The sequence below is a fragment of the Phodopus roborovskii genome, unplaced genomic scaffold (assembly GCF_943737965.1).
Source record: "Phodopus roborovskii unplaced genomic scaffold, PHOROB, whole genome shotgun sequence".
In the NCBI taxonomy this organism is placed as follows: Eukaryota; Metazoa; Chordata; class Mammalia; order Rodentia; family Cricetidae; genus Phodopus; species Phodopus roborovskii.
In genome coordinates, this window is record NW_026126645.1 from 9595335 (window position 1) to 9617095 (window position 21761).

The window sequence follows — 21761 nt, forward strand, 5'->3', positions numbered from 1 at the left end:
TCAATTTTATAGCCTACCACCCCCACTAGCTCCTTTCAGACCACACCTCACTCAGTGGCCTGATCCAGCTTCTGGGATATCCACACAGGTCAAAAGGATCCAGAGGAACCTGCTTCCCAAGGAGCAAAGGGATCAAGAGAGCCAACCTGAAAGACAGGATTAGAAAAAAGGAATTAGACTGGATGAGAACTGTCATGGCATCTATCTGTTGAGGCACCAAGGGAGAGGTCTTACATGAGTATAGACCCCCACTATGGCCTGACCCTTCACTGAGTACCAGAAGACATACACCCCTTCTGCACCAGTTTGGTTAAAGCATATGAAGTCATCCAGTTTGTAAATACTTGCTAAACTGCCATCGGAGTTCAGGCTTTTCTCATTTTTGACTATCTCGCCTTGGATGGGTTCTCTGCTTTCTGAATGCCAAGGATGGAGGAGCCCAGATGGGAGAACTGTTTCTAGGCCAAGTTTAGGTGTGGCTGCAGGTACCAGGGATGCTGAGACTTGAGCAGCAATGGATAGTTTTGTACTGGCTACATATTCCAAGTCTAGGGAAAATTTGATACAAAAAGCACATAGACTATTATTTCCATGTGTTTGCTTAATTGTTATTTAAAAGCATATAACAGGGCTGACACAGTGAATTAAAGCATTTGCCTTCAGGCATAATAATCTGGGTTCAATCCCCAGAATCTATATGATGGAGGGATAAAATTCTACTGCCACACATTGTCATGTGAACCTCCAACACACATAACAGTCGTGTGCCTATGCACATGCGTGCATACACAAAATATAAGTAAATTAACATAACAAAGATTTAAGCACATAACACAAAATTTACTGTCAGAGCTATTCCTAAGTATACAGTACAGCAGAGTTAACTAGATGTGTCACATATAGCAGACATCTTACAACAAAGAATTTGCATCCTTAGACTCCCCCTCTTCCCAATGCCCAGACAACCACAATTCTACTCTGTAAAATCTGCCTACCTTGGATACCTTCATAGATGGGCCTATGCAATGTTTCACTTTTTGTAATGACCTTAGTCCAATTAACATATTGTTCTCAACTTTGCCAATATTGCAGTGGACAACAAGACTTTTTTTTTTGTTTTAAAATAATAGTCCACTACATATATGTGTTACATCTCCTTTATTGTTTTTTTTTATTTCTGTGGGTAGTTGGGATGAACACTAGGCCTTTGAACATATGAGGTGAAGGCTCACCTCCTGAACAACATTCCAGGCCTATGTTTTCTTTATCCATTTATCCACAGAGAGACACATGTATGTTGCCTCTACCTTTTTGCTATGATGCACAATGTTATTACAGACTCATGTACATGCAGATAGTCACTCATTTTAAGACATTTTTATTTGTGTATAATACATTTGAAAGCATAAGCTGATGTGTAAATTAGACAGAAAATCATAAACACTAAGCCAGAGGAATCTTCGTAAAATGAATTCTCTCAGAAATGATGATACTTTCTATACTGTCTTTCTTTTTTGATTGATTTTTATTTAAATTAAAAACAATCTTATTTTACATACCAACCTCAGTTCCCTCTTCCTCCCCTCCTCCCATGCCCCCCACCAATTCCCCATCCTACCCCACACATCCACTCCTCAGAAAGGGTGAGGCCTCCCGTGGGGGATCATCAAAGTCTGTCGCACCATTTGGGGCAGGGCCTAGCCCCTCTCCTGTGTATCTAGGCTGGGAGAGTATCCCTCCATAGGGAATGGGCTCCAAAAGCCCATTTGTACACTAGGGATAAATATTGGTTCCACTGCCAGAGGCCCCATAGACTGCCCAGGACCCCCAACTGACAATAACGTTCAGGGGGCCTGGGTCGGTCTTGTGCTGGTTCCCCTGCTATCAGAATGGGGTCTGTGAATTCTCACTTGCTTAGGTCAGCTGTTTCAGTGGGTTTCCCCAGCATGGTCTTGACTCCTTTGGTCATTACTCCTTTCTCTCTACAATTGAATTCCAGGAGTTCAGTTCAGTGCTTAGATGTGGGTCTCTGTTTCTGCTTCCAGAAGCTACTGGGTGACTCTGTGATGGCATTTAAGGTAGTCATCAATCTCATTATAGGGGAAGGGCATTTAAGGTAGCCTCTCCATTCTTAGTTGGGGTCATCTTTGTGGATCCCTGGAGACTTCCCTAGTGCCAGATTTCTCATTAAGCCCACAGTGGCTCCCTGTATTAAGGTATCTCTTTCTTTGCTCTCCTTCTCTGTTCTTCCCCCAACTGGACCTTCCTGATCCCTCATGTTCTCCACCCTGTCCCTTCTGCCCTCATCTTTCTCCTCTCTCCCTTCCCCTCTCCCCATTTACTCAGGAGATCTTGTTCCTTTCCTCTTCTCAGGGGGTTCATGTATGTCTCTTTTTGGGTCCTCCTTGTTTCTTAACTTCTCTGGGGTTGTTGATTGTAGGCTGATTATCCTTTACTCTATGTCTAACATCCACTTATGAGTGAGTAAATATCATGTTTTCCTTTTTTTGGTCTATGTTACCTCACTCAGGATGGTTTCTTCTAGTTCTATCTATTTGCCTGCAAATTTCAAGATGTCATTGTTTTTCTCCACTGAGTAGTACTCCATTGTGTAAATGTACCACATTTTCTTTTTTCTTTAAATTAGAAATAGTCTCATTCCACATATTAATCCCAGTTTCCTCTCTCCACACCGATCCCCCTTTTCGCCCCCCCATCCACTCCCCCAGGGAGGGTGAGGCCTTCCATGTGAAATCATCAAAGTCTGTCACATAATTTGGGGCAGGTCCTAGGCCCTCCTTCATGTATCTAAGCTGAGAGAGTATCCCTCCATGGAGAATGGGCCCCCAAAGTCCATTTGTATACTAGGGATAAATACTGATGTACCACATTTTCTTTATCCATTCTTCAGATGAAGGGCATCTAGGTTGCTTCCATGTTCTGGCTATTACAAATAATGCTGCTATGAATATAGTTGAACAGTTGTCCTTGTGGTAAGAATGTGCATCCTTTGGGTATATGCCTAAGAATGGGTTTGCTGGATGTTGAGGTAGACTGATTCCCATTTTCCCGAGAAACTGCCATACTGATTTTGATTTTAGACATTCTGACAGGTGTAAAGGTATCAGTCCTCAATATTTATAGGGACCTCAACACATCCAGTACACCAACAGGATCTCATTTATCCACCAATCACAGGTGAGATAGCTGTTCCAAGAAAAGCTATGGTTGCCCAGGAGAGCATCTGCAGATTCATAACTTGAGTTTTGTGGGCAGTAGTGGGGGTTGTGGCTGTTACAGACTCATCTAACATTTACCTACCAAAACCTCTATGATGGGCACTCGCAGCATGTAGTGAAGGTGTCCCCTGACCATTACCTGTGAACATTAAAGAGGAATTGGCTAAGCAAAAACAAGGACCTTTGTAATACTGGCAATTATTGTGGAATATTACTTCAACTATATAAATGTGTGTTACATTTGTTTATGTTTGAGAATATTAGGTTAACTACGTAAGGGTCTGTTACATTTGTTTATTTAACTAGGGAATGATATGTTATATTTGGTTATGCTGTATTTGTTTAACTATGTAAAAATGTGTTGCTGTTTCATCTTGCCTACCTAAGACACCAGATGCTCTCTCTCTCTCTCTCTCTCTCTCTCTCTCTCTCTCTCTCTCTCTCTAAGTCAGTATTAACAAGTTCTCTAAGGCTTAAAATCTTTTCATCACCACTTTCTGTAGGGCCTGGACTTCCTGGACAGTGACTAATTCCAGCAATTTCATTACTTCAGTCAGTTTCTTGTTTTTTCATTATTCACATATGACTCTAATGAACTCTAATGATTTAATTTTATCCATTCCTAATACCTTCTCATCCTTAGGGATTATCTGAATAGAATGAAGATTGTCTTACAAAAGCAATGTTCTACCTGCTAATTTTTCTTTTTTAAAAATTTTTTTTTAAAAATTTATCTATTATGTATATAGTGTTCTGCCTACATGTATGCCTACACTCCAGAAGAGGGCACCAGATCTCATCATAGATGGTTGTGAGCTGGGAATTGAACTCAGGACCTCTGGAAGAGTGGCCAGTACTCTTAACCTCTAAGTCATCTCTCAACCTCTACCTGCTAATTTTTCATAACTGTTTGATATGAAATGAATTTTTGTCTGCCAATAAATCATTTTCATGTTCTATGTAGTGAATTTTGCATGTCAATTTATCATTATTGTTTTCAATGGAATGAATCCTTTTGGCTAATCTCTCATTATCAGTTTGTAAAGTTTTTATCACATCAATAAGCTTCTCATTCTTGGCACTGTTATCAAATAATTGTTAAGGATGTCATATGAATTACCAGACTAATAGAAGCTATAGCAAAGAATGGATATGTCCCAGGTAGGTTGTATATCTCATGGATACACAGCAAGGTAGATAGCCATTGTGGTCTTTTGTTCTGCCCCAGGGGTGAATAGAACCAGCATTCCAATCTCTGACCACCACATGAGAAAGAGAGAGAGACTGTCCCCCACTTTCCTTTAAAGGTGGGATGGTGAATACCCACTACAACATACAGAATGAGAGAAAGGTAAAAAGCCTTGAGGCAAAACATAGATTGAAGGGAAACAGACTAATTTTAGTTATATGTGCTAGTGGGACAAGCCTAAGACAAGGACAAGCATTTATAACTAATAATAAGTCTCATGTCATGAGTTGGGAGCTGGTTGGTAGGTAGTCCAAAGAAAGACTGGTACACACAGTGGCATCTAAGATCTTCATCTTACTCCCTTAGAAAATGTACTTTCCGTGCCTAGGTGGTCTCCAGAGCTGTCCTCATTGCCTTGGTTCCAAGAACCTACTTCTTGGGGGAGAGAGAGAGAGAGAGAGAGAGAGAGAGAGAGAGAGAGAGAGAGAGCTGCTTTCACTACAGGAGTGTGTCTCCTACAGCTTACCCTCTCCTTCTCTGCTTCTTCCTTCACATCTATTTCTTGAAAATTCCCACTGAAATCATCCCATAGTTTCACTGAAACTCAGGACGGCTGGAAGCACTGTGAGTTGCACCTGTGACCAGCATCCTTGCCTTCAGAAAAAGTAAAATGTGTCTTTGTGTAGCAGGAACGAGGCCCAAATAACCCTTGTTCATCAAGGGTGTGGACTCACTCATGACAGTGTAATCAGATACAACATTATTAGATGCACAGCTCTCAGGAGAAGCTTCAAGGGAGGTAGTGAGAGTGGTTCTCAGTGCGGTCAGCAAGGAAACTCAGTGAGTGCTTTCACATCATCACATCATCACATCGTCACATCATCACATCATCACATCGTCACATCGTCACATCGTCACATCGTCACATCATCACATCGTCACATCGTCACATCGTCACATCGTCACATCATCACATCGTCACATCGTCACACAGAGACTAGTGTCATCACATCATCACATCGTCACATCGTCACATCGTCACATCGTCACATCGTCACATCGTCACACAGAGACTAGTGTCATCACATCGTCACATCGTCACATCGTCACATCGTCACATCGTCACATCGTCACATCGTCACATCGTCACATCGTCACATCATCACATCGTCACATCGTCACATCGTCACACAGAGACTGGTGTCAGAGAAGACAGCCAGCCAGGCGTTTACACTACCGCTGTGGGGTGTCAAGTGAGAAGGCTTGGTCCTCCAGGCCTGAAACTTTATACAGATCAGCAGTAACTCAGTGATGATGCATATCAGCTCTTGGCCCATGCCAATATCTGTTTACTCTTGAGAGTCCTCCAACACTTCAGAGTGAGTCAGCTCAACTCTACAGAACCCTTAGTGATAAAATGAGTTAGATCCTTTCCTTAGATGAGCCCTGTAGGGTGGAGAATTTCCACGTTAGTAGACCTAATATGCTGGTGAATCTGGTCTGATTCTTTGTCCCTGTCTTCTGGAGCAGCTGAGTTGCCATTTTGTTACAAGCACTTTCCCACCAGCCTGGTCCCACAGCCACATCAGCCCCAAATAACACGGAGAGACACTGTATTAGATATAAAGCTGTTGACCAATTACTAGTGTTCCATATGGCTAGCTTTGTGTTAAATATTAACCCATTTCTATCCATCTAAGTGTTTCCACGTGCTCTTATCTTACCGGAGAAAAGGTCCGGACCTCTTACATCTCTCTCGTCCTACACTGAAGTGTTATCATAACTTGGCATGTGCAAGGTGTCCTCTTCAAAGAAAACTCTAAGCTCCAGTTAGCACAGCACATTGGAACCATCAGACCTAACAAGCGGCTACAGACCTACCATTATTCCAGTGAGCATAGCACACCTAAAAGGCTCCAGTCCTGGGTGTCACTCAGATAAGCACAATATGCACGTGAAACCCCAGTTCTGCTTGCCCTCTCCCCCAAGTCACACTTGCCCAGATAGAATATGAGTTAGTGTATTAAACAAACAAACAAACAAACAAAACAGCCACCAAGCTCCAGATGCACAAGTCCTAATGCAAAAAACAAATAATATGAAGAAAGCCAAGTCAATTTAATTCCTCCAAAGGTCACTAATTCCACAGCAATGGCCTCCTTTGAAGGTGAGTAAGATGAAACTAAAGAATGGACTTAGAAGAATTATGGTGTGTTTAGGAAACTCAAAGAAAACAAACTGCTGAAAGAACCCTAAGGGAATACAAGTAGATGAATCAAACAAGGAAGATGGTACGTGATATGGGAGAGTAATTCAGTGAGATGGAATAAATATCTATGAATAACCAAACTTAACTGATGGAAGTTAAAAACATCAGTCAAGTTTTAAAAGTCTATGGAAATCTTCTTCAAGAGAATGAATCAAGGGGAAAAACAGAATAGTTAAGCTCAAAGCCAAGGGGGAGTAAATGGAACCACTCAAACGAGGATCAAGACTAATTAATAAAAAGGTATGATATGGAATAGCAAGATGTTCAGGACACTAAAAACATAAGATTCAAAAATAGTTGGGATATGAAGGTGTGAGAGCAGAACTGGCCACACTCATTGCTGTCTGATACATGGGTGAGCTACACAGAGTGGTGCTACAGAGCTCACCCCAGGGGTTGATGATGGGGGAAAGCTGGCAGGCTGACAAACCCAGCTGTCACCCAGGCATAGAATCGGGACTAAAGGTAGTGCACCTCAGCACCCACCGCATCTATAAACTACTGGAGCACATGAAGGGAACCGAAGCTAGAGGATCTCAGTAAAACAAGGTAACAACAGGATATCCAAGAGGAATCCCAGTGAGGGCCTAGTATGCAGTGTGCAGCAGAAACCAGGGGCCTCAAAGCAGACCAATGACTCATTGCAATGAGCACTTATGAGTAAAGATGTTTGGACCAAAGGGCATGCTCTGTGACTGACTGGGCCACACTAACTTCCATGCTGAGAGTTTTTTTTTTTTTTAATTCTTGTTTGTTTGTTTGGTGCTTCTGTTAGTTTTACTTTTAAATTTTGTTTTGTAGGGGAAGTTCCAAGGGTGGGGAGAGGAAATTAGGGGACAGGAGATGAGTGGGATCATGATTCATGATGGGACATCCACAAAGAGGCAATAACAAGTTTTTAAAAAAATAGTTGTGATAGAAGAGGCTGAGAAATTGCTTTCTGAACATACAGATAATACTTTAATAAAATTATAGTGGAAAATGTCCCTAACTTAAACAAAGAAACAACTATTTAGATACAGGAATAGTTTAAAACATCAAACAGGCAAGACAAGAAAAGGATATGCCCTTGCCATATTATTACTAAACAACTAAATATTTATGTATGAAAGTTGCAGAAAAGAAGAACAAGTTAAATATCAATGCAGGCCTGTCAGAGTAACATCAGATCTCACATCAGAAACTATAAACATCAGGAAGGATTAGAATGATGTTCTTCAAGATTTGAATTACAATAACTATCAAATATGACTATTATACCCAGCAGGATTATCAGTGATAATTGAAGGAGAAAGAAAAACTTTTCATGATAAAAACATGCTTAAGGAATTCATGACCATTTCCCAAGCTCTACAGGATACTTGAAGGAATTCTTCAGACTGGACAGAAAGACAAACACATTCTTGCAGACAAATGGAAGACCAAATCATGCCAAAAATACAAGTTAAGCATGGGGGAATTAAAAAGAGCCAATAACTTCAAGCCAACAAGATGAAAGGAGCTAGTATACATCTTTCAGTAATAACACTAAATACATATGGATGGTTTTTTTTTTGTTTTGTTTTGTTTTTGTTTTTGTTTTTTTGTTTTTTTTTTGGTTTGGTTTTTTTTTTTTTTTTTTTTTTGAGACAGGGTTTTTCTGTATTGCTTTGAAGCCTGTCCTGTAACTTGCTCTGTAGACCACACTGGCCCCAGACTCACAGAGGTTAACCTGCCTCTGCCTCCTGAGTGCTGGTATTAAAGGTGTGCACCACCAACACCCTGCTAATAGACTTCCTCTTAATATATTTGATTATTTCCATTTCTGTCAGAAGCTTTTTAGTTTTGTGAGATCTCATTTGTCAGTTGTTGGTCTTACTTACTGAGCAAATGGAGTCCTCTTCAGAAATTCCTTTACTGCATCTACATTTTTTTTAGGGCACTATGCCTACTGTCCTGCCTATGTTTTAATGTTTCAGCATTTCACGTTTCACATTAAGACCTTTGGTCTGTTTGGAGTTGATTTTGTTTTTACACGTTGATAGATATGGTTCACTCTTCTATATGTGCACCACTTGTTGAAGATGCTATCTTACATCTGGTGTATATTTTCTTTGGCATATTTGACAAAAGTAGATTGCTGCAGATGATACCCACGATTGGGTTTTCTATTTTGTTTTATTGATCAATCTGTCTGCTTTTTGCCAGTCACATACTCTATATTGCTATAGCTCTGTAATACAGTTTGAAATCTGGTATGCTAATTCCTCCAAACTTATCTGGAATCTTTTGTGGTTCCATATGAACTTTAAGATGATTTATTCTGTTTTGTGGACAGAATAGATGACTCAGACATGAACCCATGTATCTGCAACCATTTAGTTTTTGATAAAGATGCTAAAAACACTCACCAGAGAAAAGATAAGCCTCTTCAGCCGGGCATTGGTGGCTCATGTCTTTAATCCCAGCACTCGGGAGGCAGAGGCAGGCAGATCTCTGTGAATTTGAGGCCAGCCTGGTCTACAAAGCTAGTTCCAGGACAGGCTCCAAAGCTACAGAGAAACCCTGTCTCAAAAAAAAAGCCTCTTCAGCAAATGATGCCCAAACACTGGCACCCTCATGTAGAAGAATGAACTAGGCTCTTATTCCTCAATTTGCACAAAAATCAACTTTAGTGGATCAAAGATCTTAATATAGGACCCAAAATTCATGGTGAATTTGGAAAGATGCTCCAAGATGCAGACATAGGAAAGGACTTACCAATAGTGAAACAATTGCTTTGGAAAGAAGGCCAATCATCAGCAAAGGGAACCTCCTACAATTAAAGTACTTGCCTACAGCAAAAGAAACTGTTAATCAAGTGGAGGCCACTTACAAAGTGGGAGAAAAACTTTGCCAAATGATAGAAACATAAGATGTAAACCTGATAAACGATAAATATCTAGGAAATACAAAGAATTTTTAAAAAACAAACAAACAAGGAAACTTTTTTTTTTTTTAATGGGCTGGGGTTCTTAAAACAGAATTCTTCAAGGAGAAAATAAAAAAGGCCAGCAAGTAATTGTGAAAGTGTTCAACACCTTGAGCCATCAGGAACAGGAAAATTAATTCATACTGAGATTCAATCTTACTCTTGCAAAAACAGCTGTCGTCAAAAATATTTTTTTAAAGTAGCAAATACCCAAGAGGGTGTGAAAGAACAGAAGTACTGCCAGTAGGAGTATAAACTGATACAGCCATGAAAGAAATCCTTGTGAAGGTTTCTCAGCAAGCTTAAAACAAAACATCCAAATGACCCACATTTTCCACTCCTGGGCATCTACCCAAAAGACTCCACAGACACCCACAAAGATACCCGCACGTCCAAGTTAATCACTCTTGTATTCACAGCAGCATAGAAATGGCATCACACAAGATGTCCATAAATAGATGAATAGATAATGAAAGTGTGATACACATACATAATGGAGTGTTGTTTATTACCTTATTTGTTTACTGTGTGTCTGGGGGCGGGACACCTGCCATGGCACACGTATGGAGGACAGAAGACATTTGGAGGAGTTGGTTTTCTTCTTCCACCATGTGGAATCCGGTTCAGGTTTTCATGCTTGGTGGCAAGTGCCTTTACCCTTTGATCCATCCCACCAGCCTCAAGTGATGGACTTTAATGGTTAAAAAAATTTTAAATGGGTATATGAGGAAATATAATGTTAAATAAGTTAAGCCAGGAGCTAAAAGACAAAAACTGTATGTTCTCTTTTCTGTGACTTTTGGAGTGTGTGTGTGTGTGTGTGTGTGTGTGTGTGTGTGTGTGTGTGTGTGTACATGGGAGAGTGAAGGAGGATAGATGATTTAAAAATCTTAAAAAGAAGCACAGGAGAGGGTAAAGGGGGGCTTTCAGGGGAAATTTGGCCCCTAATTAAGTCTCAATATTGTATTTCTGATTTATCAAAAAGTCATGACTAAATTAGTATCTATTATGAGACACATCCCCCATGGAGGGATAACTGCCTTAACCTAGAGACAGGAGAGAAGCCCTAGTCCCTACTTCAAAGGGATTTACATGACCCCACCTGGATGGCATTGCCCTACATGTGGAATTGGGGTGGGGGATTGGAGGGGAGGGTGGTCAGGGTGCATGTGAAGGGGCAAAGAGGGTAAGAGGGAGGGTGGGTGGGAGGGAGGGACAGAGAGGGAACAGGGGTTGACATGTAAAATAAAAGAAAAAGAAGAAGAATTCCTTTCTAAATTTACATCCAGGTATAGTTCCTTTTCTGGTGTTATTGAAAATGTGGTCTTCTACTTCTGCAGAATTCTCACACTTAGCTATTTGCATTGAGTTTCATTTTTATTTTAATCTTAGTGCCTTTTGTTAGTTGCTATTGTGAAATTAAGTCTCCTAATAAAAGAACTCTGCAGAAGTCCCAGACATATTTCCTCACTTTGACGCTTCTGTCACCCAAATGGCAGTAATAGATAACATTGTAAGATATAACTCTGGGTGATTAGATGGCAATAGTAGCTAACATTGTAAGATATAATGCTGTGTGATTAGCAATAAACACGCACACACTGGGATCGGTTTACTATAAAGTCCCAGTTCTTTGATTTCCACATCATCCTGCTCTCTTAGACTGTACACAATGCAAGCATCTTCTCCCAGAACAAAACAAAATCCAGCAAATTCCATAGTATGGGACATTTTTATTTTATTACACTCAGAGATCAGGGTAATTATCATATGTTCTTTATGTAACTGATGACAGTGTTTACTATTTTCATGGAGCAGGGGAAAGATAAAACCTTCCAATCAAACAATGCTATGCATCCATGAAAACCGTCCTCCACATGGTACCAGGTCACAGGGACCCCCTGGTCTTCCAAGCGCTTCTTGTAGAGCAAGGCATCATCCCGGAGGACGTCATGCTCACAGGTCACTAGGAATGTCTCAGGAAGCTGAGCAATAGTCTTATCATCTGCTAAGATAGGTGAAATTTCTACATCAAAAATGTGCTTAATTTCAAGATAGGCTACTTCATTAAAACATCCAAGAAACTCAGGTTGTGAGTCTGAACTCCAAAACCTTCTGGGGATGTTGTCAGAGCTGAGCCATTTCCTGTATTTTTTCCATTTGTCCAGAGGTATAACAGCACCTGTCAACATGGCGTCTTTCCAAGAGATGTCAATGGCCAGGTATTTACACAAACACATAAACATAATGTCTCTGGTAAGGAATGGCACATTTTTATTCTGTTGATGAGATGGTAAGCGGAAATTAATAGCCTGGATTACTGGAGTAATCAGAACTTGAGCCCGGATCTGGGGGAGACTAGGGCTACTGACCAAGACCTGGATGGAAGTGGCCACAGCCCAACCTCCAATACTCTCTCCACAGAGCACCACCCGAGAGGGATCTACCCCATAGGTTTCCAGTCCCTTCAGAAACTGGATGGTGGCATTCAGGCAATCCCTGAAAATGACAGGGTGATGGTAGTCAGGGAGCTTGCGGTACCTAAGGAGAAAAGAGCAAACACAGCATGTCTGTTTACAAAGGGAGGGCTGGAGGTCGTTTCAATTACCATCCTCTACTCTCAAATGGGACTAAACCTGACTCAATCCTAAGTAAAAATGGCAACCCTCATTTTTCTTACATGGACTTGAGGAATATACCCGGAGTCAGGGAGGCCAGGATTCTTTAACCCCACCCACACCATGCTTCTCATAGATGAATAAACCACACACACAGGATGAGGCGAATTCAAAGTTATTGCCTTTAGAAGACAATCAGCCATTAAAGATCTAGAAAAGTTATTTGGAACTACGGCTACTGCTACTTCTGCTGACAGAGTACATCTCCCAATGTACCAGGCACATGTTGGTCATTCTTAAAAATATAGCTAGAAACCCTTCAAGTTGCCATTGATGCTAATACTAAGGTCTGTTCATAGACATTCTTTCCTGTGTTTAGTTTCCTGTAGTTAAGTTAAAAACATGATAATGGGGGTAGTTTTATTTCCTAATCGAGAGCCCTTGGAACTCTTCCTTGTTGCCTTGGTTGCCATGAGGATGTGGATAATAGTCAAACAGCCAGCTGGACTGCTATTGTGCCTACTCTGGGCACTTTGAACACTACACACACCTTGAGAAAGCAACTACAGACACTTGCCCCTAACTCACAATTCTAGCTCTTGCAGTTGAAGTCTAGCCAGCACAGTTTCAAACAACTTGCACCAGACTTTCCCTTCCACTTTTCATCAAAGCCAGAGGAGATGCCCTGACCCTAATAGCCTAATGGGGGGACTCTTTGAACTGATACAAGAATGATGAAATGATTCTCATGAATATTATTCATTTGCATGAATGTCTGCTAAGACTGGAACACATATACCTTTTTAAAGCTACATATAATAGTATGAAAAAAATGTCTACATGGCCTCTTGTATTGAAACACCTGGTCACAGTTGGTAGTGGTGTTTGGGACTGTGCTAGCCTTTAGAGATACGCCTAGTTTTATTGCATCTTGTTATGCTGTGTTCACTTGACATCCCTGGGATTTCTGCTCTTTTCTGAAGGGAGAGGGAAGAACAGTGAATCTGGGGGAGAGGAGATGTGGTAAAGGGAACTGGGAGGAGGGGTTGGAGGGGAAGTTGAGACCAGGATGTATTGTATGAGAGAAAAAAATAAAGCAAAAGAGAAAAAAAGTCACTATGTGTCATAAGCAGAGATAACAGACCATTCCATCAGGAGCTGGAAAGGCAGTAGTGCTGAGGATAACACAGAGTAGAGGCCAGATGATGAAGGATGTTCCTCTGTATGCTGTGAATATGTTTCTCTGATGGTTGATTAATAAAGCTGTTTTGGTCAATGGACAGACAGGATGTAGCCAGGCATGAGGTGGGGCTACCAGACTAGGAGAATTCTTGGAGAAGGAACACAGAGAGTGATTCATGAGAGATGCCATGTAGCTGCAGATGAAGAAAAGACCCAGGCATTCTCCGGTAAGCCAAGAGGACATAGAAATACATAGATTAATAGAAATGGATTAATAATTAAGAGAGAGCTAGCCAATAAGAAGCCCGGGCCATCAGCCAAACAGTTTATAATTAATATAAGCCTCTGTGTATTTAGTTGGGACTAAATGACAGTAGGACCCGGCAGGACAGAAAGTTCCATCTACAGCCAGACTCAAGCGGTTTCAGAGGGTAATAAAGATTGTGTTAGCAACCTGGATATAGGCTATTCCTGTGAAATTTTAACCAAGAATCTAGCTATTTTCTGCCCATTCTCAGAGGACTTAAATGAATCCAAATTTTAAGACAATAGATTAATGTCATAGGAGAAGGAAATTTTGAGACAATTTAACATTGTTTGTGGAATGGTTATTACTTGTTACTCTCATGGTCTTCATCAAAAAACAGCCAAGCGAGGCAGAAAAAGACAAATACAAAGTGTATAGCTTAAAGAGGAAAGGAGAACTAAGAAACTCGATGTGCTGAAGGGAATGTTTATGAGATTGGCACCATTAAGAAGTGACCTCTTGCTGGGCATGGGTGGGGATGGGGACCTCATGCAGCTACACTTTCAACCTGTCAAAGACAGCTTAAGAAACCCTCTGTCCTACAAAGCAAACTGCACACAAAATCTGCTTCTAATGTGGTTTTTAAGAGGACATGTGTCCACCTTGCCCGGTGAAAGGTCTTTTTGTCTTAATTAATTTAACCTCACAGAGAATTATTATCCTATAGTGAGTGTTTTTTTTTTTTTTTTTTTTAAATCAAGGTTTTCCTCAAATCATGTTGTTGTTTCCTTTAGGTTTACTTACTGTATGGCTAAGCGATTCTCTAGATGGGCAAGGTGTGCTCTAGTCTCATATTCACATATTCTCATATTACCACAGCTCATTCATGTACTCCAAGGTAATGGACGTCTTTCCAGGCTTCTGTTGTTTTGAACATGGTGTGCCCACGTATGTGGGACCATGTACAAGAGATTCAGCATCCCTGACTCCTTTTGGTTATCTTTAGTTAAAAAAAAAAAAAGAACCCACATTGCAAATGATGTCTCCTATGCATATCAGCTGTCACAGGACTCTCAGGCCACTCACCCCACTGACAGCAACACAGAGTCTGTCTCCCGGACCAGGAAACTGCACAGGCCATGGTACATGTCTGCAAGAGAAGGTCCAGTGTTGGACAGATGTTACCGGAACACAGCACTTCTCACCACAGCCCCATGAGCAGCAGGTACAATAGTGGGCATTACTAGCATCCCTCTCTGCAGTTCAGAGAGTTCCAAGTGCTTCCCGTATATCAAGAGCAAGGAGAGGCAAAGGTGACCAAATGCGAGAGACACTGAGGTGCATGACAAAGGCCGAGGTGTGGCAATGGCAGCTTCTAAAGTGGGTTTTTAAGGACCCTTCTCTCAGAGAGACAAGACTTAATGGGAAGTAGGAAAGTGGATGCAGCCCACCACTTTGTGAAAGCAGAGCTGGAGAGATGGTTTTCACAACAGTGATCCAGCCAAACTGATGGATGCATGTGAGCATGTGGCCGTAGGGAAAAGACAGGGATAACTAGTCCTGTGAGTGAGGGAAAGAAGGAGTCACACTCAGTGCCAGAATAGCTCCACTCAGACATTGCTATCCCAACCCGGACATAGAGTAATATAGAAAACATTGCCATGGAGACTACAACTCCACTGCTGACGTGAACCCCAATATTTCCCTCTACATTCTCTAACACGAGTTCTAACTTCCACCTGTTTTGGCTTCCCAACAAGATGTTCTTATGGGAATGTATACAAGATTCTAACTGTCATGGGAACCTTCTTTTCCTATCCCGCATGGAAGCTACTTACCCAGGCTACCAAAGGCAGCACCCCCTCCATGGTAGAAGATGATGCCTCTCCGGAGTTTGGAAGACACTGCCTTGGGCTGGAACAGTCTCACAGGGATTGACCCAAAATGAATATTGGTTACCACCAAGGTAGGGTCCTTCTTTATGGCTCCTATATCACAAATGAACTGAACAAACCTGAACATATTGCAAATTCTCAGCTTCTCTAGTATATTTCCCTGTTGGAGAGAAAGAAAGGAAAATGAAAGGGTGACCACAGGGAATTATAGGGTAGGAAGGTGGATGCTGCAGCCACTTAGCATTGTTCGGACATATTCCATATTTCTCATCTGCCTTCTACCCATGCAGTGGTCTTAGCGGCATACAACTGGCATTGCCCTCTTTCATATGAACAAGGTAGTTCATGCTTCTCTTCCCAAAAGGTCCTCATTGGGTAATGATGCTGCTAGGACCCAAGTATTTCATGTTGAAATGTCATTGCCTTTGTCAGTGTTAAAAGATAGATCATTTAAATGGTGGTGACATGGTGTCCCCGTGTGTGGATAAAGTCCACAATGGAGGGGAAGGAATCATTATCTCTAGCATAGACTCCTGAGGAGTGAGTTTGGCTGGAACTTTCTGTTTCATGAACATAGGCACACTTGTCTTTCTACCAAGGGACAACACAACAAAGGCTCAATGATGACACCTTGTTCTTGGGTTTTCTGAGCAAACTCTATAAAATAAACTACCTTCTATTGTCTGTAAATCACCTGGTTTCTGGTACTGTTAGAGCAGCAGAAAAAAAAAATAATAATAAGATTTTGCCTGAAGGAAAACAGGCTTAAGGCTAAGTGGCAAGAAGTCATTAAGAGGGACAAAGCTGAGTGTTCCAGACAATAGCCTTAACTTCTGTGTCCCAGTTAGCTGTCAAGTGACACACCCAAGAGTTGCCTGAGAATAGATTCAGTTGATAGATTGCCAGACTAGATTGTCTTGAGGGGACAACTGTGTGGGATTGTCTTGTTAGTTGATGTAGGATAGGTGACCCCGCTATAGGCATCACCATTCCCTGGTCAGATGGTCCTGAGCTAGAAAGCTAGAGAAGCATGAGCTTTTGAGCAAGTCATCAAGCAGTGTTCCTCCGTAGTTTCTGCTTCAAATCCCTGTTTGAGTTTCTCCCCTGATTTTAATGATCAACTTTAGTGACCTGGAATTGTAGCCTGAAATAAGTACCTTCTTCCCCTATATCATTTATGGCTATAGTGCTTCATCACAGCAATAGAAAGGAAACCAGAACATTGACTATCCTTTGTTCTCTGGATGACTGTACCCAACCTGAGATGGCAAAGATGGTTTTCCAGCCATGTCAGCATTCACCGTAACCCACAGTTTTGGGTTATGGAGGATGTGTAGGCTGTGTATGTCATTAACAGAAGGAAGTAACATGATAAATTAGGGATGTGATGTGGGATCCGCAGCAGGAAGGAAAGACATATACCCATTTCCAAAATGGGTTGTTTTCTTTTTTGTTTACATTTATTTGTTTGGGGAAAGGGGTGATGCACATGAAAGGCTGTCAGAGGACATTTCAGAGTCAGTGCTCTCCTTCCACAGTGCGGGTCCCCAGAATTAAACCCAGTTTATCATGTCTCATAGGATGAGCCAATCCACTGGTTATTCCAATGTGATTTTAAGCTAATATGTTGACTCTGACATATCTTTGCTAAAATAAACTGTAGCTATATTTCAGGAAGCCTTACAGGGTCTCACAGTGTATGTGCAAAATGCTTCACAGTCACTGGATTGTATCGTCTATGGACTTCATGCTTGGGGTATTTCTTTGTCATAAGGAGAACAGCATGGTGGGCTAATAGCAAAAGTTATAGAAGCTGGTACTTACCAGGTACCTATAATGTGTCAGTACCAGCCCAAGTAATTTCAATTATCAACTTGATTGACCCTTCTAAGTCAAGCACAATAATTTTCTTTGTGACAGAAGGGGAAACTGAGGCATGTCAATGTTGAAGTGTCTTCCTGTTCAAAGTTGTTAAATAAGATGTAACTGATGAACTGGAAAGAATGTGGGGATAGAACCAAAAAGGTGTGATTTCAATTCTGAGCCCTACTGCCAGCTAATTGGAAAACACTAAACGTTATTGCTCTTCAACTTCCCTTGTTTGTGAATGAGAAACGGATGCCCATAGACATGACCTAGGAGGAGGTTTGGAATCAGAAGATCTTACAGAAGATCTTCCTGACAAGTCCCAGAGGCCAGCTCTAGCTGTTGGATGAATGTACTTGTTTTAGCCCAGAGTCCAACAGGGTGCCCCAGTGTATTTCCTTCATGGAAAGACTTCCAAATGGGGGACTAAAAATAAGTGCTGGAATTGGAAGAAAATGTACTAGCCTATAAAGCAGAGGTGACTTAGCTCCCACCCAAAACCCTGTGCTGTATGCTGACTCCATCAGGACCATCACCAACTCATCCCTGAATACCTTTATGTCAGCTTGCTTCTTCTTGGCCCAGATTAGCTCTATGTCAGCATGTGTTTCCCACACCCCATGGCTCATCTAACCATCCATCTTTCCCTGAGAGACTCTTTTATGTGACCCAGGCAGATAAATGACTTAAGTATCCAAGTTTGTGGATCATATTCTTGAAAAATCCACCCTTTCTTGTAGGAATAGCTACTTTCTCCTTTGAGGCCTTCACTGTAATACCAGACATCCATAGACATCACCTAAGACTTTATTACAAGTATGTGAACGTCTGTGCATCTCCCTTCTGCCAAACTAGAGGTCTCTGGTGGGAATGATCACATCCTAGTACATCCTTAGTCTTCATCTCTACAACAATAAAGCCTTGTTCAGGAAGTTTGAATAATGCAGTGCCCACTCTCCAACACTCTCCAAAGATATGACATATGTCATAAATGTATATTGTTTTGTATGGACATCTTCCATGACATAAAATTAGGGCAGAGATAGAGTTCTAGGCAAGAAAGTTACCTGATATTTATTTGCTGACATTTATTATATCAGTATAACTGTATCATTACTGTATTAAAAATATACAACATCTCGGGAGTGCCTATGGTCCACACCACAACCCCTGTGGTGATATATTATTTATGACTTATTAATGTTTGCCTGAGGATTCAGAAAATGTCAGCCACAAGCCATAGAAGTCAGGCACACACCTTTAATCCCAGGACTCAGGATTAAGAGGTAGATGGATCTCTGATAGTTCAAGGCCACATTGAGGTACATTAAATTGGTCCAGTCCTAAAGAGAAACAGCTCACACAAAGATGATCTCAGAAAGCAGAGTCAGCCTCAAGTTATAGAGATCAGGCAGTGGTGGTACACACCTTTAATCCTAGGTATTTTAGTGATATATTATGATTTATTAAAGTTTGACTGAGGATTCAGAAAAGTCAGCCACAAGCCATAGAAACCAGGCACACACCTTTAATTATGGAAGTCAGAATCTAGGAAGTGGTGGTACACACCTTTAATCCAAAGACTCAATTAATAGATAGACAGATCTCTGTGAGTCCAAGACCACCCAGATCTACACAAGAGTGAATCAGTCTAAAGGATAATGATAGCTCACACATTTAGAGTAGTATATAAGACAGAAGCAAAGTCTCAGAGAGGCATTTGTTCTCCAGCCACACTGAGGAGAGGCAGCAGTTTGAGACCTGGTGAAGAGCTCATGTGTGGATCAGCCCTTTCAGCCTCAGCTTGAGGTGAGAGCTAGTGGCCGGCTGCTTTGCTTTTCTGATCTTCAGCTTGAAGCTTGAACCCCAATATCAGTCTCTGGGTCATTTGTTTATCGTGTCACAGACCCCCTCCCCTCTTCTTTTTTTCTATATTCTGTTTCTTTGATACAGGATCTCATGTGGCCCAGGCTATTTTCACACTCTTATGTAACTGTGGCTGATCTTAACTCATTATCTTCTGTTTTTCTGCTTACAAATGCTGGGCTCACAAGTTTGTACCACGCCTGGTCTAAAATATCTCCACTGTTTTGTTTTTCAGAAGCAAAAGAAAAGGTTCAAAAACTGGTAGCTACAAAGCTAATTCCTGTGGTATCTGGCTGACCACTTGGGATTAGATGATCAATCACAGACCTTGCCCTGGAGAAACTCATTCTTCCTCTCTACAAACTCACTGATTACCTGTAGTTCTTCATCTGAGGTTGAGGCATTGTGAAATTTCTCCCACCCACATCATCATGGCAATTGGTATTGTCATTATGCAGGTCTTATTTAGGCAGGTTGAGATTTCACAGGTACAGCTTTCCTGTTGTGTCTAGAAGATGCTATCTTGCAGCATCACCCTGGTTCTTAGGCTCTTACAATATGATCAAAATGTAGAGAATTGGGACCTATACTTAAAGAAAGATCCATGTGTTTGGGGGTTATGTGGAGATCCAAGACCCTCATTTGTGGTTCTGGGGCTCTAACCTAGCCTGAAATTCTTAGTCTTATTTATTTCTCCTACATGGTCCATTTTTCCTCATGAAAAATCCCAACAGCACAGGAACATACATTTTTATCACTTATCAAAGCCTAGGAAGACTTATGGCCTGAAACCTGATGCTTTCACCTACCTGATGAGAAAGATGCCATTGTCCCATGAGGATTCTGAGACATGGGTTAAACAAGAGGCTCACAGCCAGTGAGAGCAGAGCAGAAATGTGCATGAGACAGCCTGGCTGAGGGCTTCCCACCCCTTTCCTACCCACCTCTTCCCTCTCAACATCCCCTGGGGTAATAACTGTTAACTATCTGGCCACTACAAAGTATTCCTCCAGTATGGGAGCATCGGGACTTTTTCAAATTGCCTATCTCCCATATTCTTTTCATACATGCTGCACCTGTTGGCAGGTGCTGATCTTTGACCCTAATATTGATCCACAAACCTGGCACAGAGCTGCGCTCTCCAGGGCAGCCAGGCTGAAAAACTGAGCAACTATCACAGGCACAATTTGGTCTGCAAACAATACCTGCCCTGTGGTCAGGACAAAGTGGAACAAGTTAATCTCTGGTCTCAGGGTCTTTCACACTAATGCAAAAAGTACCTGGGGGCAAGCAAATGGGGGAAAGGTGGAGGAGGGAGCTGAGGCTGAACCTCAAAGAGTGAGCCCTTGCTGGACAGCAACTCCATCTGAAATTCATTTGCAATCACCAGAAAAGAGCCCAGTATTCCAGTGTAGTGATGCAGTCTGTAATTCCATCCCCTGGGAGGTGGAAGCAGTGTGCTCAAGGCCAGGCTGGACTATATCGTGACACCTTATCTCAAAGGGAAAAGAAAAGAGAAAGGCAAAAATGGATAGAAAGAAGAAAAATGAGTGAGTAAAACAAAAGATGGAGTGGGGAGAGGAAACAGGAGGTTCCCCAAATTCTATCTAGTGGGAATAAAGAGGGGAGGCAAATGAAAGGAGAAGAAAACACCCCCAGGAGCAAACTCACCAAGCCAATCATGAAGAGCATCATACAATGCATAAACCTGAATTTGGTGGGATGCTGTAAGGAGGAAGGAACTTCTGCTGTGAGAAAATGCTTAACCACCGCCCATACAAAGAGTCCCAGTAAGAATGTGGGCAGCCCCACTAGCAGCAGCAGCCACAGGACAGCCATGGTCTTGAGGCCCTTGGGAGCTGCTGTCCTGGAGAAAAGCTGTGAGAGGAACAGCTAACCTGATTTTATACACCGCATCTTCCAGCCCACTGCTTCAAGCTGACCTGTACCCTGAATTGACCTGTAGCCTGGATAGCCACGCAAATCAGCCAAAGAGAACAGAGGCATTTGTTTCCTGAGGAACAAGAAGAACAGGAAATCATGTCTGGTCCATCAAGCTTGATTTGAGAGGTGGGTCTCCCACAGCATTATGAGACTCTCAGGCATCCCAACAACTGGGGATTCTAGGACGAGGTCTGACATTGGTTATATAGTCGTAATGCCCTGACCCTTCAATTGTATCAAATGCACACCAGAGTCTATCTAGGGTGAGCAATACACATTTCATTCCAAACTCTTTGATTCTCTACCTTCCCACTCTTCAGTACCCCAATCTAGGATGCAGAGGTTTGCAGAGGAGTTTCTGGTTAAAAATCATCAATTTAGAATTGGCAAGACGGTTTAACGTAGAGAGGTACTTGGGATAAAGGCTGATGATCTGAGTTCAATCCTCACAACTCATGATGAAAAGAGAGACTCAAGTCCTGAATCTTGTCCTTTG

The 21761-nt window shown here is 41.7% G+C and overlaps 1 protein-coding gene across 1 annotated transcript; it reads right to left on the minus strand.

The window, feature by feature from the left end:
• Window positions 1–11360: 11360 nt before the first annotated feature.
• LOC127213205 (arylacetamide deacetylase-like 4) lies at window positions 11361–21183 on the minus strand. Its single transcript, XM_051173511.1, has 4 exons — window positions 20993–21183; window positions 15533–15749; window positions 14781–14844; window positions 11361–12188 (listed from the first exon to the last, which is right to left on the minus strand). The coding sequence occupies exons 1-4, from the start codon at window positions 21158–21160 to the stop codon at window positions 11414–11416; spliced, it is 1224 nt and encodes a 407-aa protein (XP_051029468.1). The 5' UTR covers window positions 21161–21183; the 3' UTR covers window positions 11361–11413.
• Between the last annotated feature and the right edge of the window lie 578 nt (window positions 21184–21761).